The sequence below is a fragment of the Podarcis tiliguerta genome (assembly GCF_965153285.1).
Source record: "Podarcis tiliguerta genome assembly, chromosome: 7".
NCBI lineage: Eukaryota > Metazoa > Chordata > Lepidosauria > Squamata > Lacertidae > Podarcis > Podarcis tiliguerta.
In genome coordinates this window covers 64,319,738-64,340,598 of record NC_139540.1, presented here as the reverse complement: position 1 = coordinate 64,340,598, position 20,861 = coordinate 64,319,738, and the positions used below count along the sequence as shown (strand labels likewise).

Below are 20,861 nucleotides of genomic sequence, written 5' to 3'. Positions count from 1 at the left end.
GGTCATGTGGCCAGCATGACTAAGCCCCTTCTGGCGAAACCAGAGCAGTGCACGGAAATCTCACTTACCTTCCCACCAGAGCGATACCTATTTATCTACTTGCACTTTGACGTGCTTTTGAACTGCTAGGTTAGCAGGAGCAGGGACCGAGCAACAGGAGCTCACCCCGTCGCGGGGATTCGAACCACTGACCTTCCAGCTGGCGAGCCCAAGCAGCAGAGTGGTTTAACCCACAGAAACCAGTGGGGACTGTTAATACAGATGACATGCATTCCATACTGTTTGTCCTAGTAAGTAATCTAGACTTATTTGTGTTTTTCAAAGCAGTCTCACTTATAATCCATGTATTGCATTGTATAAAGGGAGAGCCTTCCTGGCTACAGTGCTCAACTTTTTGAATTCCCTCTCTGAAGAGGCTTGCCTGGCACCTACATTCTTATCCTTTCAGAACCATTTAAGGCTTTTGATTGCTTAAATGCTACTTCAATTTGCTGTTTTATCGTTCCTCTTTATTGATGGCTTTATGAGAATTATATAAATCAGGAGTGACTCACCTTGGCCGAAGGGACTTATCCAGCCCCCCAAATACACAGCAATTTCTTTCTGTTCCCTCAAGACCCCATCAAGTTTGGCAGTGATCACCCCCCCAAACCCCTCCCCCCAAAATTAGACATGGTGCTGGCGTGAGCAGATCAATTTTAACCTCTGCCCAGCCCAGCACCCAGCAGCTCCTTCTGGGTCCTCGGATTGAGCGAAATAACCCTTCCTCTGATCTGCATGGATCAACTGAGGAGAGGAAGCTGTGTTTGGGTACATGCATATGTTGCAAGGGTATAAATAGCCACCCAATTTTGGCCACACCCACACACTGACATGTGGCACCTGGAAGGCTGGCCAAGAGTGAATATGACCCTCTGGTTAAAAAATAATAATAGTCATCCCTGGCATAAATAAATATCAGTAGTTTCTTCAACTACAGGGATGGAAGAGTATAACTGTGAGCATTTAGCCCAGGTATAGGCAAACTCAGCCTTCCAGATGTTTTGAGACTACAATTCCTATCATCCCTGACCACTGGTCCTGTTAGCTAGGGGGTGATGGGAGTTGTAGTCCCAAAACATCTGGAGGGCCAAGTTTGCCTATGCCTGATTTAGCCTCTGCGTTGAGAAGGGAAGGGGCCCTTTGTTCAGGACTGGCCCACCCATGAGGCAAAGTGAGGTGACTACCTCAGGTGACAGCATTCACAGGGGCAGCAGTTGATTATTTGTATTATTGTTGTTGAATTTATATACCGCCCTATACCTAGAGGTCTCAGGGCGGTTCACGGAAAAGATCAACATAAAAACCACAATATATATAATCAAAATAAAAACAACAACCCAATAACACACACAGAGAGATATTTACTTCCCCCTTGTTCCTGATGTAGATCTTCAGTCACCCTTTCTTCCCTGGTGGGGAGGGGGCGCCATTTTGTGGTTCGCCTCAAAATGTATTGGGCCAGCCTTGGCTTCATTACACCAAAGTGGAAAGTGAAATGTAATTAAAGTGAGCCATAAATGTTTTCCGTTGTGTATACAGGGATGTCTTGGGAGAAGAGATCATCAGATTGCAGCTGAAACATAAAAAATCTGGATAGAGGCCATATTTGTAAAAGCTTTCTGATAAATGTGAATAGCTGGCAAAATCCTGCTGGGAGTTTGGCCTGAGGCCATAAAGGTATGCACCAGCTGACTAAAAAGAGAGAAGTGCTTTGTGTGGGAAGAATTTGGGTTCCCCTGTAATCCCTGCAACAGGACAATGGAAGCTACAGTTGCACAACACCTTTCTGGTGTCACTTAGGGTGAGGTTTGGGGTTAAGAGCTGGTGAGACTGTTCAGGCAGATAAACTGTGAAGTTAATGGTAAATATTCGTATTTCTCTAGTAATTGCCTATGTGTAGTCATAGTGTATCAGCTGGTAGAAACTATTAGGCTCAAATAACTCAAAATGTGGATGGCACCTAATTTTGTGAAGCACTGAATTTTGGGACTGTGCACTTTGAAGCTCAGTCCCGATTCTGATTCTAAGGTCCTTACAAATTCTGGAGTCTCCAGTGAGAAGTTCCTGAAATGCAATGTGAATACAGCTTAAACAAGAGATCTGCACTTAAAATGAAAAAGTCTTATCATTTCTCCTATTGCAACCATAGTATCCTTCTTATTGCGTTGATAATGAAAATTGGTTCCTCACTGTGTCTAGGTTGCTTTATATTGGATTTTAATGTTAGCATTATTGATGCCTTCTCATTTTTTTATTTTCATTTATCATTGGGTTTTCTCTTTTCTACAGTAGATTAGTTTTGCTAGTCGCCCTGGTAGCAATCCTTACCGTTTGTGATCCTGTACAGTTTGTGATCCCGTATTTAGTCTGCTAATTTGAATTGGAAGTAGCTGTTTCTGAATGCAAGCGGATCCCAGGTGAATATCAATATCATGCTTGAAAGCATTCCAGAATTAGCCAGTGTCATAAAACAACAAAGAAATTAGACGTTTTTATTGCAGCATGTTAAAACAGTGCTGTTATCAGTTGGATCATCATGTTACAGGGCGAGAAATGTAGCTGTCATGTAAGGGATAGATTTCCCATCATAAAACTTCCCTCCGTAAATGTCAGCACCTCACTGAGTGCCTCTTGAACTTCTAGTAAACACCAAGAGCAATCCGCTGTGTGTATGACCAACCTGTATTTTAGTCATGGATTTTACTCACCAGTACTATGGAAATGGGTGTTGTCCAAGACCTGGGAATCATCTGTTGTTGCACCATTGCTGAAACTGAACTGCTCAGACCATTGTGAGTCCCATGTAAAAGAAAGATTTAAGTAGAATACAGTGGTACCTCGGGTTACAGACGCTTCAGGTTACAGACTCCACTAACCCAGAAGTATTACCTCGGGTTAAGAACTTTGCTTCAGGATGAGAACAGAAATTGTACGGCGGCAGCAGGAGCCCCATTAGCTAAAGTGGTGCTTCAGGTTAAGAACAGTTTCAGGTTAAGAACGGACCTCCAGAATGAATTAAGTACTTAACCCGAGGTACCACTGTAAGTATTTTTAATGTGAAGTTTTGCTGCCACATGCTCAGTGTTAAAGGACAAATTCACAACCGTTTGCAATAGCCAGCGTATTTCAGTGAAACGGTCAGGTTGATGCAGACCTTCAAAAATGTTCCCTCTGCCCTTTGCTTTTTGCTGGAGTGTGTGAAATTATGAAGACTATACTCCATCTGGGTATGGGTATCATATATTTCCCTCACCACTAGGTGGCTTCATGTCGAGCCCCTACTTCCATTATTGTGGTGAACAGGGGTAGTCAGGGCAGGCCTAGACTCTTCTTTCTCTAGAAATTATTCCTTTGCAAGGTTGACACTCATTACCGACTTTCAGGTAGGTGTGCTGGTTAGAAAGTTTGGAAAATACAGAAAGCACATCTTGCCTCTTAACATTCTCCTTGTAAAGAAAAAAAAAATCATTTGTGGCTATTCCTGTTTGTGCCTTTGTTGTAATGGACTGATGACCAGAAAAAGCATACATATTGCTGGCCAGGAAAGGATTCACAAATTAAGACTTAATGGTCCTATCTGCAAAGCTCATGGTGTCTTTCTTCCTGGGGTATAGAAAAGTCCATGGATTTACAATATGACTCAAGTTTTCAGTTCCCTTCTTAGTTTCACTTCTCAGATCTGATGTATTAGGAAAACATTTTGAAGTGCATGATACACTCCTCTTGGCATTAGTTTTATGTCAGGATTGTTCTGCTACCATTTTTTAAAAAAAAAATTGGATTATAGGTCCTATGTGACTATGTCATTGGTATTTATTCCCTAAAGCTATGTTGCTTAGCTGTGAAAGCGTACTTTCCACAAAACAAATAAATTATTTCCACCATACTCCAAAGAGAGCTCTGGAACTTCTTTGGTGAACGTGGGTTACTATTGGACTTATAAGCAATCATTTACATGCTTGATTTTCTTCAGGTGTGCTGCCAAAGAACCGTCTGCCTGCATATGTTTTTACACATCTTTTAGCTAAATGAGAATTCCAAGTGCAGAATCGAACACTCCTGAAAACTGCAGCTATTTGAGTGCATATGGATTGTTCTAATTTACAGCAAAACTCTTCCCTCCCCACCCCACACCGCCCCATACACATATCCTCTCCTGCCTCCCTAAACACCCCCATACTCCTCCCAATCTTCTCCCTCTACTCCCTCTGACATCTCATCGTCATCCCACCACCAACCCCCTGGCTCTGAGCCTTCTTCCCTTGAAAGTCTCCCAGCTCCTGCCTCCTACCACTCCTCTGAATCCAGCCAATCCATGTTAGATGCCGATTCACTGATTGTATCAATATAACCTGTATAACAGCACACCCTAATCTCCGGAGCCAGTCCTATCATTAGGCAGAGTGAGGCAAACCCCTCTGACAGCACGTACTTGCAGGGGGATGGACCATTGTTCCTGAGACCCTTGCCATTCCCCACTGTTAGAGATTAGAGCTATGTGTGCCACACAACCTGACATACACCCTCCTGTCTTCAGGTCAACTGAGGATGCTGTTTTGTTGCCAGTTTCAAAGTCAGACGGAACTGCCAGTCCAGTCAGATTCTGCACGTGGAATTTGGGCTGGGGGACACCTTTGCCTCGGGCGGCAGAATATCTTTGGCTGGACCTGATCATCTCCTTTATTGCCTGGGAAGTCTGAGTACAGGGAGCAATATTCTGACACTACAGGAAGCGGCAACCTGAACTAACAAGAACGTTAATGTAGACTTCATAGATTCTTTTGCCCCTAAACTCGGGGAACGTTGGACTTCTTGCTAAGATAGAGAAATGCCATTCCCATGTTTCACAACTCACATTACAAAGCTGAGTCAAAGATTCCTTTTTGACACTCCAGCCAAAATCCAGTGTAAAAATACACCAGTGAATGGGGAACCAGGGATCTCTGTGTTAGCAATAAAAACTGTCAGTTTGATGGACACGGGTGTGGAACATATTCTGACTCCTGATCTGTCAGCACAGACCTGCTGTGAACTGGAAAAGAAAGAAGAGGCCTAATCTGCATTAATTTGCTCACAAAGAAGATACCAAATTCTTCACTTAACATGCATTGGTAGTTTCAATCAAACGGCTGCATGGAGGAACACATCTTTTTGCCCCAAGCAGTTAATTATATGATGAAGTAGCTAAGGGAACAACTTAATTGGTGTTTCTCTTTTTGTATCGCTTCTCTCATCAGTCCTACAACTTTACTCCTACCTTTTTCTTTCCATCTTACTCTTTGCTTTAAAAGAAATTGCAAAGGAAATAATTTTCTAAACAACACGTAGAAGTCCTTAGAGAAAGTGGGACGTCCCAAATGCTTTCTTCTTCTTTTCAACTGTACACTACATTTACATTGTGCTACTCACATTTTCCCAAATCATGTGAGCTTTGAGTAAGCACCAAGGAGGAAGAGGAGGAATAGAAGTAAGCAACTCTTGGAAGCATCAGCCACTGCATACAGGGTTACACTATCACAAGGTGGTTCATGTTCCTAATAAAGATCTTAACTTTTTCACATTACTAAAAACATATGACTTTAATTACCAAAATAAGCAATTCCAAAAGGTAGGTCCTACTGAAAAACAAGCTCTCTTTGCCATTCTGTTCTTTGCTGTTTACTGAGGATAACATCATGATATTAAATATCTGTCAAGGACCTCCTTTGCCAATTGTTTAAAAAAACCAGTTTAGTTCTCCATCTGTAATTCATGTTGTACCTTAACAATTGGCAGCAAAACCACAGAATGCAATGATGGTTTCCTTCCTTATGCTTAAATGTACTCTGGTAATCTATGACCCATATTAAACATTGGTTTGGGGTTTTTCCATTGTGTGTGATACACAATTATTTGAGTTGTTTTGTGTGGTTTCAACTTCATTATGCATAGCAGCAACAGAACTGTTTACCAAGTATTATTATTTGAAAGCTATTTTATTATGAAAACACCAAGGCCTCTTCACATCGGGGTGAAAATCTGCTTATTTTGGAACATAGGTGCATACATAGGACACTAGCTAGGCTTAGAGGCATCCATATGTCATCTAAAAGATTCCTAAACTGTGTTTTTAGAACCCATATGGTGGCCAGTACTTAAATAACTTAAAGGGTGAACATCTAAAAGTAAACGTATCACCTAAGATGAAGCGCATCGACAAGGTTTAACATTTAACAGAAAGGATTTTTTCCCCTCCCCCGGGCCAGTTCATCTTAAAGAAAACCTAAATAGAGTATGCTTCAGTGTTGCCCTTCCTTCTGGATGTAAAGGAAGCTTCGTAACTAGGGCAGGATCATTTGAAAATGACAAGGTTTGTGTGTGTGTTTTCCCTTTTCTGAAATGTTCCTTCATGTTTGCTGCAGGGTGAAATAATCAAGATTTCTTTGGTAGTCGATCAAAAATGCCATTTTCACTTGACGGTTTTTAAGCTAAGAGGTTCACAGAGAGGACAGACTGACATCAAGACAATTTTCATGTGGTGATGATGCCCTGAAAAAAAGAAAGTTGCTTATAGGCATTTCGGTAACCCGTATCTGTGAGGGCACTCCTAACATGATGGAAGCCAGGCTGCTGGGAAATGTATTCATTAGATCAGTTCAGTAGCTGTAGAAGAGAGGTGAGGAACTGGTTACGTTCTACAGTCCTTACATCCCCCGCCCCTTGTGGGCCGACTTTGACAGGTGGCTGGAGTTGCCCACCTGTCATTCACCTGATGAGGTGACCTGTTTTCCTTTGCCCACGTGGTTTGAAATCAACCTGCCTGGGCAAAGGCACCAGGAGTTTGTAGGTGCCAACAATGAGCATATAATCATGGCAATCACTGTGCAAAGGAACAGTGTCTTTGCATGAAAAGGGGATCAAGTGTATGGCAGCGGGGCATGACTTGACTGAAGCTGCCTCACATGGCGAGACCCAACTGGCCTAATTGGACTCATGTGTCAGAGGCTCCCCATCACTGCTCTGGATGTACCATCTCATCTACGAAATGTAAACAGTATGGCAGAAGATTCACGCAAACATGTAAATAATGCAAGCAGAAGTGTTTGGAGAGCAAACTATGCAACACTTCTGCTATAATAGAAAAAAACCATCCATTTCTTCCAGTGCAGCATGCATTGCTTTCTTTCATTTGTCTCTGGAACAAACAGAGGATACAAGGCAGCAGCGATCCTTTGACCTGGATGTTCCCCATAAGCGTGCCAGCTGGAATAGTAAAGGAAAGAAAATGAACAGATTGCACAGTGTCTGTGGTTGGTACACTGCTGGCTGGGAATCTGGATTCAAAATAAGGGAAACCAAAGCTCAAAAACCCTTAGACTGAAAGATAATGATGATCATCAGGGTATTGCAAGATATCTGGGTAGAACTGAGGAACAGAAAATACAGATTGGCTTTCGCTTGAAAAAGAGAGCAAGTCTTTTGTTGAGAAGAGCAGTAGAGAATATTAGTAGCCTTTGTGAATCTGACCTATGGTCCACATGAACCTTCATCCTGTCTCCAGTAGCATCCAATAAAAGCTACAACATAGCGAGAATTAAGCAGCGTACGTCAATAATGAGAGCAATCAGATCCTTGTCACTCATCCTTAGCTTCTGGCAGTCTGTGGTTTAGAAACACCCTGAACATGACTCCACATGCCGTAATAATCTTCCTAATGCTAACTGATATTCCTGTGCATCATGAATTTGTCCACCTCTCTTTGAACCCAGATACGTGCCCTTCAGATGTTAAGAGCAGCAGCCGGGCAGCTGCTTTTCTGTGGGTTCAACCCACAACGCTGCTGCGATGTTTATAAAGGCCCACCGTGGTGTGGGCAGATCTCATCAAGCAGCCTGCTCCTCATGTGGTGGAGGGCTTTTAAATACAGTACTACAACCCCACTGTGGATTGAACCCATGAAACTAACTGATCACTCGACACTGTAACGTTAGTCTTCACTGTGTCCTGTGGCAATAAGCATCAGAAGGGCAGGTTAGCCGAAAGGCTGAAGTGACAAATGAAAGAGCAGCGAGCCACAAAAAGAAAGTGGTGATTTTAAAAAGCAGAAGTTACTAAGATCTGATGGGTATCTCAGAGCACAGGAGCACTTGGGCCATATCCAGTGCGCCACCAGCAGGACAGCTTTCTTGCAGAATGCAGAGTGCAGTTCAAAATCAGAATTTTTCCTATAAATAAAGACTGAAATAGCTTGGATCCACACACCTATGAGGCTCCCCTCAAAAGCTAGCTTAGAGTGTCTTCTTGGTTGCATCATCCATTGACTCCATTTGTACCACATTAGCTCATTGTATTGGATTTTGATTGCTGGATTAAGATTATAAACTCCTTGTTAATACCCTTGTATATAGGTTGGCTTTGAATGGCTTCATCTAGCTTATATTGGTAGTTTGCTGAACACTCTTAAAGACACTTCTATATGCTGTTCATAATCGGTCAATATAAAAGCAAAACAGGTTTTTTTTAATAAAATCACATAAATCTCAGCACTTGAAAGGTTCTGTTGGGAAGGAGGAAGTCTTTCAGGTATGAGTTATTTAGGGCTTTAAATAACAACATGAGCACCTTGAATTGGGCCAAGAAATGAATTGGCAACCAATGCATTAGTTTTAAAACAGGAGTTTTGTGAAATCAAATAGAACCTCAGCCAGTAATCTGGCTGCTGCATTTTAGACGAACTGAAGTTTCTGAGTCGGCTTCAAAGGTGCCTAGTTAGAGCACGTTGCAACACAAATTGGAATTAAGAGACTTGCATATGAGATAATTTGAGGATGGGTGTCATATACCATTGTCATACCAAGCACAGATTTTGGGATCCCTGTTTGGGCAGAAATAGTTTTGAATGGGTGTTTTGTCCACAAACTTGACCATTGTGTCTCTTCATTGTCACTGCCAAGGTCCTGCTCCCATATAGCTTTTAGTTTGTTCGAGCTGTCAGAACCAGTGCCTAATAAAGGTAAAGGTACCCCTGCCCGTACGGGCCAGTCTTGACAGACTCTAGGGTTGTGCGCTCATCTCACTCTAGAGGCTGGGAGCCAGCGCTGTCCGCAGACACTTCTGGGTCACGTGGCCAGCGTGACAAGCTGCATCTGGAGAGCCAGCACAGCACACGGAACGCCGTTTACCTTCCCACTAGTAAGCGGTCCCTATTTATCTACTTGCACCCGGGGGTGCTTTCGAACTGCTAGGTTGGCAGGCGCTGGGACCGAGCGACGGGAGCGCACCCCGCTGCGGGTATTCGAACCGCCGACCTGACGATCGAGTAAAACTCAGGCACCTGCCCCGTATTATCTGTTGTATAGGAAAGCAAACTCTGTTCCTATTTAGTTAATGCCCTCAGAGCATGGGCGTAGCCAAGGGGGGCAGCTGCCCCCCTAAATCAATACAAATCTGATGTCCTGCACCCCTAACAGAAGCCTGCCCCATCCCCACAAAAATTCTGGCTATGCCCATGCCTTAAAGCCTTTTGCTTGACTTCCTTCTTGTTTAGCAATGATGCAAATTGTCCCCAGAATAGGGGGCCAGTCTGCAGTTCTCCCCTGACCTCAAGCTCTGTGAGTAGGCTATGTCTCAGAGAATTCACAATATTAGTCACCTCAACAAAAAGGTAACTGCTTCAGCTTTAAGTGAATAAGAGATCTCTCTCTCATATTCAATAGACAAAGCCTCTGATGAGGAGGGTTCTGCCATATGGCCTTGGAGTTCAATGGCAGAAGAAAGAGGGTTACTCCATTTTGTCCTTGGTTATGTAGATTCACAACCTGTCCATTTGGGCACTGTACGCTACTACAGAACTCCTTTGATGCTGGGTGATCCTTCACTTACTATAAAATTTCCCCGTCCTTGGTCCTGCACGTGAATTAACAAAGCGACTCTAAATATGGAATGTGGGCTGGACTAGAATCTCACTTGAATAATACTAATTTGGGAAAGTATGTGTATGGAATGAAAATCAGGAAATGCTCCTCTTGAGGTGAAGAATGCAGCTGGATGTGTTGTAAACAAGTACCTGCAAAGGGTTACTCTTTGTAGTGTCCTACTTGGACCAATGCATTAAAGCTGTCATCAAAGTAGATCTGATTATTTTGCACATGGCTTTCCTGAAAGGATGTTATGATTTTCTAGATGTTTGGTGGCTGGTGATAAATTAGGCTTTTATGATGTCATGTGAAAGGCCATTGCTTGGATTTCCTCTTCTGTGGAGCATGCTGAGGGATACGTTTGTGGAGACCTGCTCTGAATGCAAAAGCATCCCACCTTCTTTTACTTTAACCGTTGCATGAATCATTCGCTTTGCAACAAGATTAGAAGCTCTGATAGAAAATTTTGTGGCTATGGAAGATACGTATGTATAATAAGAATAATAATATAAAACCTGCCAACAAAGCCGTGTTGTTTATAACTGATAAATAAGAAGCAAGATTGTCATTGATGTGTGACCATGCCTTGGAAGTGAGATCCAAAACTTACTAACTCCTTTCCCGATCTCTAGACCACCATGTTGGCTGTGTGCGATTTGAGTAGGGAGAGCAGAACTTGTAACTATCCGTCAGAAATGTCTGGGGAAAATATTTCTCACCCTAGATATACACTGATACAATATATTCATATAAATCACTGGCTCATGATTCTCTCTCCATGTTTAAAAGTACTGGTGTCCTTCAAAGACAGGCTATTTTATGTGGTTGAGACAAAGTTTTATGAGTACCGTGGGAATAGTTCAGTGACATCATTTTTCATCTATTGAAAGGAACGACAGAATCTGACATTTATCAGTGATTAAGGGTAACGTCTGGGGAGGGACGTGGTATATTCTCAGGATCACAGAACTGGAAGGGAGTAAAAGGCCACTCCACAGTGAGGCAGGACAACCTGTCCATCAGACTGTCATAGGTACGAGAGATATGAACCACAAGTTACTTAAAGCAGAGTGCAGGCACTTTGTGGTAGCAAATGCAGGTTGGTAAGACGTTTAGGATTCTTGCGTACTGTGAGTAGGAAGGAGCTCTGTGCCTTATTCCAGGGATGGAATTGTGCACCAAGTTACAATTCCTTGTTCGATCACCTCCAAGTCAATTCTAGGGGGTCACCACCATCTTCACAGTTTAAAAAGGGTAAAGGATGTCTGTTTTTGTAGGATGGGTGGGCTAAATTGGGGAAGGGGCAATAGACAAAGGGGGCAGGACTGGCAAGCATGTGGAAGGACTGGCAAAAGTAGCATCATTCATGGGCTGAGGTACTGAAATAGTATTTGCTAAATAAATAAATGTAATGTGATATCTTCTATTAACCATATGTAGATTCTGGTTAACTATTGGGCTAACTAGGTTAACCAAAATCTACATATGGTTAATAACTTCAGTAACTTCAGTAATGTAGATATCATTTTTATTTTAAAGAGAAAATTTGAGATCCATGTAATATATTGAAAACATTTTTCCATAATTTCCCCATCAAACTAAGAAATACAGTTGCACACATTGAAAAGTTGGAATGTAAAATTGATGATTCTGAACTTTTGTGTTTGTCAGTACTGCCACAGCTGGTGGTAAGAGTACTTAGGTTGGATTTAAATGTTACTTTTTGATGTGAGACGTGAGTGGAGCTGTGGGTTAAAGCCTCAGCACCTAGGACTTGCCGATCGAAAGGTCGGCGGTTCGAATCCCCGCGGCGGGGTGCGCTCCCGTCGTTCGGTCCCAGCGCCTGCCAACCTAGCAGTTCGAAAGCACTCTCGGGTGCAAGTAGATAAATAGGGACCGCTTACCAGCGGGAAGGTAAACAGCGTTCCGTGTGCTGCGCTGGCTCGCCAGATGCAGCTTGTCACGCTGGCCACGTGACCCGGAAGTGTCTGCGGACAGCGCTGGCCCCCGGCCTCTTGAGTGAGATGGGCGCACAACCCTAGAGTCTGGCAAGACTGGCCCGTACGGGCAGGGGTACCTTTACCTTTACCTTTTTGATGTGGGATCACTACAAGTTGATTTTACCTTGTCAGGGATGATTTCCTGGTAAAACTATTCCCATTTCTGGTATACCCCAGATGGGTGGGATATAAATAAAACCGTTGTTGTTGTTACGCATTGAATCTAACAATGAAATATGTAAAAGCCTGCTAAACACACTCCTAACTCTAACTGTCTGTTCCTCCCCTCCCCTTTGTGAAATTTAATATGTCGTGTGTCAATGAATTTGATCTGAAAAAAGAATATGTAAAGTGGTTGTTTTTAAAATAAATGCTTAATGTAATGTTGGTTAATGAATATGTTGTTTATTGTTTGCTTCTTTGTAATTGAAAAAAAAGATCAAATATATAGAGAGCAACCTATAATCTTCAGGGGTTTACTGTGGTGTAGTGAGTACCCACTGTCATGTGCTGACCAACTCAGGCAAAGTATTCTCTCAGGGTACTGACATAATAAAGGCACCCTGTGTTGCCTTTACCACCTTAGGATTCCATAGTGAGAGGAATGGAGGAGTTAAACCCACATCTGTCTCATCTTTTCTGGACATGGAACATAACGGGGGGTATCACTTTTCCCCTTAATGAAGAGAAGATCTACTGAGCTAATCTGAAGCCTCTTGAAATCAGTACTGACTTCAGTGATCTTTGGATTAGCCCTCCGGTGGGAGACATTTATCTGCTTAAAGAACCATTTTTAGCAAGTGAACCAGTCAAATAATTTTGCTTTTATTTACATTGCCAGCCCTGTGATTTAGTTGACATAAGCACAAAAGTAAGGACTGCAACCCGCTCTCTGTAGAGATAGGTAGTCATTTTATCCTTGTGCTGATTAAACTCTGTACTGTTTCCATCAAAGCAATTAAGCACCACATCGCACAGGGCCAACCCCCTCTGTTTTGCTCCATTGTCTCCATTGTCAATGTGCTTGTCAAACTCTGCTGACTGATGCCCTTTCCTTGACGTTGAGCTGAAGCATTGTTTGAATGCTGACGGCATTCCCTTGGTCCGCTTGATGGACATTGCCACCAGTTCCCAGCTTCCTGAACAAACCAGACAGTTTGCTGTTTTCTTCTTGTCTCTTATCATTCCCTGTCACTAAATGAGAAGTCTGGATTCAGCTTCAATTTGTACTGATATACTGCAGTGTGGTGAGAAGCGAGGAGCGACGGCTATTCCTTATCGTTATTGTCGGCCTTGTGTTTATTACTTCTTGGGATCCATGTGCTTTGGCCTTTTGGAAACGTTAGACCAAAGATTAACAGGCAGGTTTTTAGTGAATGATGAATGAAGAGGTTGGGCTTAGATTTCCTGATTGGTTATTGACCTAACCGTATCATGGAAACTTATTAATGGCACCTTATCCTAAGATGTGCTGAGTGCCAACAAAATCATGAAACAAATGGAGGACCTTAGAGCTCAGCACCTTTCAGAACCAGCCCTTAATGGAAAGCATCTTAATTCTATTTGACCATTTCCCCCTTCCTCAAATAAGCTACTTTGCATGTATGTTTTTAGCAACTGAAATGCTTCTTTGTTCACATTAGGAAGTGGTCTAGCCTTTAATTGTGAGTGAAACCACTTTATATCTGAACTGCTTGCATTTTCCAGTCTTTTTGGCTCTTCGTGAAAATTCTGTCTTTAAAAAACCCAAAAAAAAAACCCTATTGGCATAAGAATGGAGGTTAGCCAGCTCGCACTACATTAAAACAAATTTAGATGAAGAACCAATTTCACTGGCATTCTTCTATTCCCCTGGTATCATGCTTGTTCCACAACTTTACTTTTCTAAAAATAGTGAAGGGAAAAATGAAAAGTGAATGCCATTCATAGATGCCGCCCTGAAATTCCTAAAGATGTTTAACATCCATTACCAATTTGATTGTGGTCTTGTTTGCTAAAATGTAACTGACCTGCACTCTTGCTTTAATTGTCTGTTACTCTATAGAGTTACAGTGGTCCTTTTATAAATACAGTGGCACCTCGGGTTACATACGCTTCAGGTTACAGACTCTGCTAACCCAGAAATAGTACCTCAGGTTAAGAACTTTGCTTCAGGATGAGAACAGAAATTGTGCTCTGGCGGCGCGGCAGCAGCGGGAGGCCCCATTAGCTAAAGTGGTGCTTCAGGTTAAGAACAGTTTCAGGTTAAGTATGGATCTCCGGAATGAATTAAGTACTTAATCCTAGGTACCACTGTATGCACTGTATTTATAACATGTTCCAAAGTGATTAAAAGTTCTGGGGCAATTGGTTACCTTTCAATGAGAGCATATCATGACAGCAACTTACAGTGTCTCCGTAATGTTTGCTTTATTTGCAAATACAAGAGTAGAGCTCTTATGGGAAGCAAATGGATAGCCCTTTGAATTTCTGATCCCTAAAGAACATGCAGCCTTCCTGCCCCTGTCCCCCAGGCTGCACCTCATTTTCAGCTAACTGCAACTAGAAGATTTCAGCTCTCTGTGTCTAATTTCAAACTACAGTACAGAAACTGTTTTTCACAGTATCTCTGCTCCCTCTTTGCTATGAGTAGTCGTCTTCCAAAAGCTAGGTTTCAGGCCATGGGTAAAACATCTACAATCATTAAGAAACATTAACATTATTTTGTCAAGCCCCTGGCTCCCATCAGGTGATGCTTTTAGGCCAAACCACAGTAAAAGACCAATTCAAAGTAATCAAGGCAGGGCAAATGTATCTTAACACCAGACTGAAATTATACAGTTCTAGCTTTCAAGTTGTGTTATACTCAAAACTGCTTATTCAGCTCACACAAGTATATAAGACCAAAATGAATATATTCAAAACGCTAAAAACAAATTTCACGAATCTTTTATAACATTTGCATCATATGTATGCCATATAACATAATCCAGCTGTGCAACACAGATTTTTATTATAGCTGTTTGAAAAATCATTTGTGCAAATTTGGGAGCTAAGACTGTTTGATTTCATAACCTAAGATAATGGCATAGCTGTCATGATAACATAGAACTGTAAAAAAAAAAAAAGGACATACTTTTTCAGTGAGCATTATCAGTGATTTCTGTAACACTCTCAAATCTGTTTGGCTTAATTTGTGACTCCTTTGAGGCAAAGAGACACACATATTTAATTAAAAACTGCTGTTAGCTACACTGAACCCTCCATATATGGTGAGATATAATTCTGAATAAATATAGTACTCTCAGCCTCCCCTCCAAAACAGTCCCTTCTTTTGATAGACCTTATACTGACTTGAATAGAACAGCCTGGTATGTTTGCCTGTGCTGCTCAGTAGAACATTGATGTGACACAATGCTAACACCCTGTTGTGACATTGTGCTCCTCTATCTCCTTACATGTATCCTACTTTGAACTTTCCAGCCACTAAAGGAAGTTTCAGAATTAAGTTGCAAGTTTAAAACAAACAAACAAACAAAACAATTAAGAGCTGTGCTAGCCATCCCTCACCCAGACTTGTTCTGTGAAGCTATTGAATGCTTTGCTAAAGAAAATTGAATTAGACAGTAATAAATTGCACTGTGAAACCAGATCATTCACCTAATGAGCTAAAATAAAAGCTATGATGACACCCAGAACCAGAACTCAGGAAATGGGATATTGACATAGAAATGGTTTGCATTTTTTCCTCTGGCTTTCATTGCTTTATTTTTAAAAAATTCCAGACCACACTCCACAACCAGCTCTTTGATGCAAAAGTATGTGTCTTTTCCAAGACTATAAAACTGAACTGCCATGAGATCAAGTTTAATAAACATAATTGTGCAGCATTTGACACTTAAACCTGCAATTACGAAAAGGGAGGAGGTTTTTTTAAAAAAAATATTTACTAGATAAACTCATGCATTTCGCTATCCTACAGAGATCGTATCACAGCTAAGTGAATTTAAATCTGTGGGAGATTTGTACAGTAGTATTAAACAGCACCAGTTTGGCTGCTGGCTTTCTGTTGCTTTGCCAAGTCTTTGCTTTTTCATAGCCAAAAACAGGTTGTAACTCACATTTTAAATTTGCAATTTTAAGCTTTGTTTTCCTTTTCACAGAACATAAAGATTTAGTGCATCTTGCTTTAAAGTGTGTGTGCAGCATCCCTTGTTCTGTGAAAAATAAAGTACTAACAAATTACTGAAAGCAAGAAGGCTGCTTTAGTGATTTTGTTTTTTAAAAAGTGTGTTTGTGTATCTTAATACATTCTCCAGAAAGTCATTTGTGGGGCTCAGTGCTCTTCCCCTCCCGATTTTATGTATTTTTAGAGACCAGTGGCACCAAAAAGAAGGGGGGAAATCCATTGTAGAAAAAATAGACAGTAAACTAGGCTGTGCTTTGAACCCAGATTCATTGTTATGTTGTGCTGCAGCAGAAACGGAAGAGTGGCGGGACTGCATTTGACTTGGTCAGCGGACTTTTCATAACCTTGTTTTGGCAGGGAAGAGGGACCTCATCCTCACCTTTCATAAACTTTCTGATCTTTGATGTTCTTTAAGAAAGCAAAGTCCTAGCACAGAGCTTCAGTCTGCTCCTGGACTGGCATCTAGGCTCCAGTTCAGACTAAATCTGGAAGTTAAATAGGTGCATATCTCAGTTCACTTAACACTTTAAATAAGGTAGCTGAGCAGTGATTCCCCCCCCCCCCGCCGCAAGCCTTTTCTATTGTTGTTTTCTAAGTAATTGTAATCACACTTTTTTCATAGCATGAACCACTCGCAGAAATAGAGACTGTTAGCCACCAAGGTTTCAGGCACAATCCTTCATACATTTATTCAGCAAATCATGGAGTTGCAGCCACTGTCATTTGTCTGTGTGAAATTATTTTTACTACTAGATGGTACTGAATGACTTATAAATAACCATGGCACACAAAAAAGAGTCTGCTATTTTCTCTGGGGCGTTGTTGTTGTTTTAACTTACGTTGCAATCCTGTGCATATTTCCTCAAAAGTAAATCTTATTACTGGCCATACCCAAAGTGTGTTTAGGATTGCAGACTGAAGTTGGATTTTGCTGTTCCTAGATGGTTAAATAGGCTACATTTCGTAGAATCTGTGCATGATTTTACAACAGCTTTTCTCCACTCTCAGCTTGCATTAACAAAATATGAAAGTGATGTGATCCTGGTCAAAAGGTGTTCTGCGCATCACTTTCAGAAGTATCTTAAGACCAGCTGCAACCTGTGAGTGCTAAGCTGAAAGGAAGCACCTTGCTCCTATACCAAAAATTGTCTGTTGTGGAAGTAATGAAAAAGACTGTCTGTGTGTGTGTGTGTGTCTCTGTGTGTGTGTGTGTGTGTTCCTCCACATGCCATTAGAATCCAATTCTCATCAGCCCTAGTCAGCTAGTCAGCACAGCTTAATAGTTAGGGATGGTGGAAATTGACATCTGAAGAGCCATAGGCTCCCAGTCCTGGTGAACACAGTCTTGGTAGAACTGGTGCAGATGAGCATCTTCTTCTTTTTTTACAAGTGATGTTAAGAATATATTTTTAATTTTTTAAAACTACTGTACAAGCTGAATTAAAGCACCCTGTTCATCAGAGCACTTTACAATAAAATCATTTTCCTCCCTCTTTGTTCTGTCTTCAGTTTACCGTATTTACAAGCGACACCTAATGATCCTTAGGATCACTTTTAGAAAGACCTTCATGATCATTTAAAGACTGCTAAATCCCAAAACCTGCAGCAGCTAGTAGTTCGAAATGAGAAAATCAGCTGGTTCATTTGTTACATCGCTCTTAACTGTGAAGTTTTTCAGCACTACCTTTTAGTGATCATATGGATTGTATCTGAAAGAGAACATTATAGTGTCAGGTTTTCTGTTTGATTTACTTCTATAATTTAACCAAAATTGGAGGGGGGGTGCAAGGTGGGATACATTAATTTGAAACAGCTCTGCCAGTAGCAAGTCTTAGGAGGTATGACAGCTTAAAACAAGATGTTATCCATTAAAGAGTCAATATTTTTGATGTGCAGCATACATTGTAAATGGCCTGCACAGCTATTCTTGAATGCTGCCTCCTGGTGATTTATAAGCCACAGCACTTTGACTCGGAGTTGCAAAACTTGGGACAGAGAAGGAAGGTGGTTTGAATTTCTGCGAAGCACTGGCACTTTCTAGAAGCTCTGTGTGGATGGAAGAGTCTGTAATGAAATTGGGGCAAGGTGATGTCTATCAACACTTTCATAACCATCACTTTGCCTGTCTACCTCCCCTGCAGCCTGGAAAGGGAATCACCCACCCATCTTTTTATTCCCCACAGGATTTTCTTCAAGGCGATTGCACCAAAGCAAAGCAAAAACTCAACTGGAAACCCAGAGTCACATTTGATGTAAGTTCTGTTTGGGGTTTTTATCTCCATGCATTTTATTTGATGGTCTGTTTTTTTTTGGGGGGGGGAGGAAATCTGTGCTTAGAAAAATTTATAAACTCATTATTAGTAGAAATAAAATAACATTTTATATCATTTAAAGGAAGAGGTGAGAGCTTTTTCTGTCAAGGGTCACGTGTCCTTGGGAAAGTTGATGAGGTGCATGCTGACTGTGGGGGATTATTGCATTTTCCTAACATTTTGTTGGATGAATGCTGAGACAGCGCAATATTCTCAACATGAGAAATGCCATTCTGACTAGGGTTGCCATACGTCCGGATTTTCCTGGACATATCCAGTTGGCGGAAATCATACACATGTACAGGAAAATCCAGACATGTGGCAGCCCATGTCAGCAGTGCAACCTTTCTGTCTGGATTTTCACCGTTTGAAATATAGCAACCTATTTTTGATTGGAAAGGGGAAGGCTGAGTGCAACAAATGAAAAACGTCCATTCAAAGCAGCCCAAGCCATTTTAGTGCCTGAGGCAGAACCATCCAACTGGTCTCCTGTTGGCATCATAGTAACGATGATGAACCATTTGCTGTCCTTCAGGAATACCCTGACCATTAGTTATCCATTGCCTGCCTAATGGTAGGACCGGCTCTCAAGGACACAATAAATAGATGGTTTGAATGCATCTCAAAAGGTTTATTCTGGTTGGTGGGCTAATTCAGGGGGAAATAGATACTAGAGGCAAGTAATGTTGTGGGAATACAGCTATCACTCTAAGCAGAGCCAGACACATCTGTTTGTTTGTTTGTTTGTTTGTTTCATGTGTGTGTGTGTGTGTGTGTGTCCCTTCCTTTTGGCAGGAGCTGGTGAAAGAGATGGTGGAAGCAGATGTGGAACTCATGAGGAACAACCCCAATGCATGAATCTGTTCCTCCTTCCATACCTGCTGACATGACTGAGCATCCCGGGAGACGGCCGGCCTAATTATGACTTCTGCAAGTGCCATTGCTGGGGATGGGGAACGACAATCACTCCACTGGGTGTTGAAGATTTGCTGCCATTTTATTTTCCTCTTGCTTGTGCAATGGATCATTTTTTCCCCCTTTTCAAATCTCAACCATGCATCATGACTTTACATTCCTTGAAGAGGGAAGTGATTGCACTTTCCCTCCTGATATGTAGACAAGACGTTGGAGGCCAGCTTGCCACTCCATTTTCTTTTGATATTAAAAAAAAATCCTTTCCATAAATTAGACTGTACAGTGCATTTTTTAATTCTTTCTCCACTGCAAGTGGGAGGGGGAGGGAAAACGAGTGTGAGTTATAGAGTTATGCTTCCTTTCCAAAGTTAGGGTGCTTCCTTTTTTTCTTTTACTCTGAAATAAATGTTTGGAAAAACCAGTGTATGGTGGATCCATCCTACTGACCTAATTAGATTTATGTAAAATCATAGCTATATTATCCAATGGAATCATGTTGAGTTCTGAACATCGCATTATACCTCCTGTTTGATATTTAACCTATCAGGCAATCAGAGGTTTGGAAAAAAATTTTTAAAAAAATCTTAAATCATCTACATGTGGGTTGCATACTATTTCCTACACAGATGTGCTTTTCATGTTTGAAATGTTATGTAAAAAGTTTATTTGTATTGAATGGGTCTTACATATAAAAAGATGGGGGGTTTTTTTATAGTCTCCTTGATGTTATTTGTTCAGGGGGCAAAGGGATTGTGCTTCCCTCCCGCTAGCCCTTAGCTACTTGCCCTTTCCACTGCCAGAGCCCTTTACAGTATGGGTAACTCGGGCTTGCAGTGCCCAGTTCCATCACCCTAATCCTTACTGACTTTAGATGTCTCTCCATGGTAGACCAGGGGGCTTGCTATGTTTCTGATTCTTCAGCTCCCCACCTTAGCATTGTGCATGCACATGTTTGCAGGGTGAGAACCTGTGACAAAAAGCCTCTCTGTGCGGCACCCAATTCCTGCACACAACAGAGCTATTCACATCCCATCCTGTTTCTGCTTACTATAATTAGACATATAGGAGCCTGAAGCTGCCACAAAGATGGCCTTAAAAAAGATTAAAAGGAGAGGAGGGAAATCCAGACTTCAAGGCAAGTAAATATTGTTGAAACATTTGGTGCCAATGTACCAAGGTTAAGCAGAGGTCGCGGGTCCCATACATTTGCCTTCCCCTTGGCTCTCCCGCCTGACAATCACCCTCTGCGCTTCTTTTAACTCTTTGCCTTGAAACGAAAGGGTGGGGCATTGCCAACTTTTCCTCGCGACCCTGCATTTCAGTCAAAACACGGTCGCGTCACAAAAGTTGCGGGCCCGCGTTTCTTAACACGGAAATTGCCTTGAAGTCATGAAGTGCGGATTGAGGGAGTTTGACTGCTGACTGCCGTCCGGTCCCGGGTAAAACTCCCTTCTTGGATTCGAACCACTTTCAGCCCAGCCCAGTCTCCCGCGTTGGTTTTAGAAGGGCAGAGAGAGAGAGCCGGGTA

At 41.8% G+C, this 20,861-nt stretch overlaps 1 protein-coding gene across 2 annotated transcripts in view; it reads left to right on the top strand.

Moving 5' to 3' along the window:
* Nucleotides 1-19,603, top strand: part of GMDS (GDP-mannose 4,6-dehydratase) — a 284,442-nt gene extending 264,839 nt beyond the window's left edge. The window contains exons 10-12 of one of the 2 annotated variants that reach the window (XR_014513385.1): nucleotides 18,290-18,358; nucleotides 19,214-19,506; nucleotides 19,555-19,603. Coding sequence is in view for 1 of the 2 variants with exons in the window: in XM_083449591.1 (XP_083305717.1) it covers nucleotides 18,290-18,358; nucleotides 19,214-19,276 (132 nt within the window). In the remaining variant the exon portion in view is untranslated. Of the gene's footprint in view, nucleotides 1-18,289; nucleotides 18,359-19,213 lie in introns of both variants that reach the window. The other variant, XM_083449591.1, reaches the window with a different exon arrangement.
* Nucleotides 19,604-20,861: the final 1,258 nt, after the last annotated feature.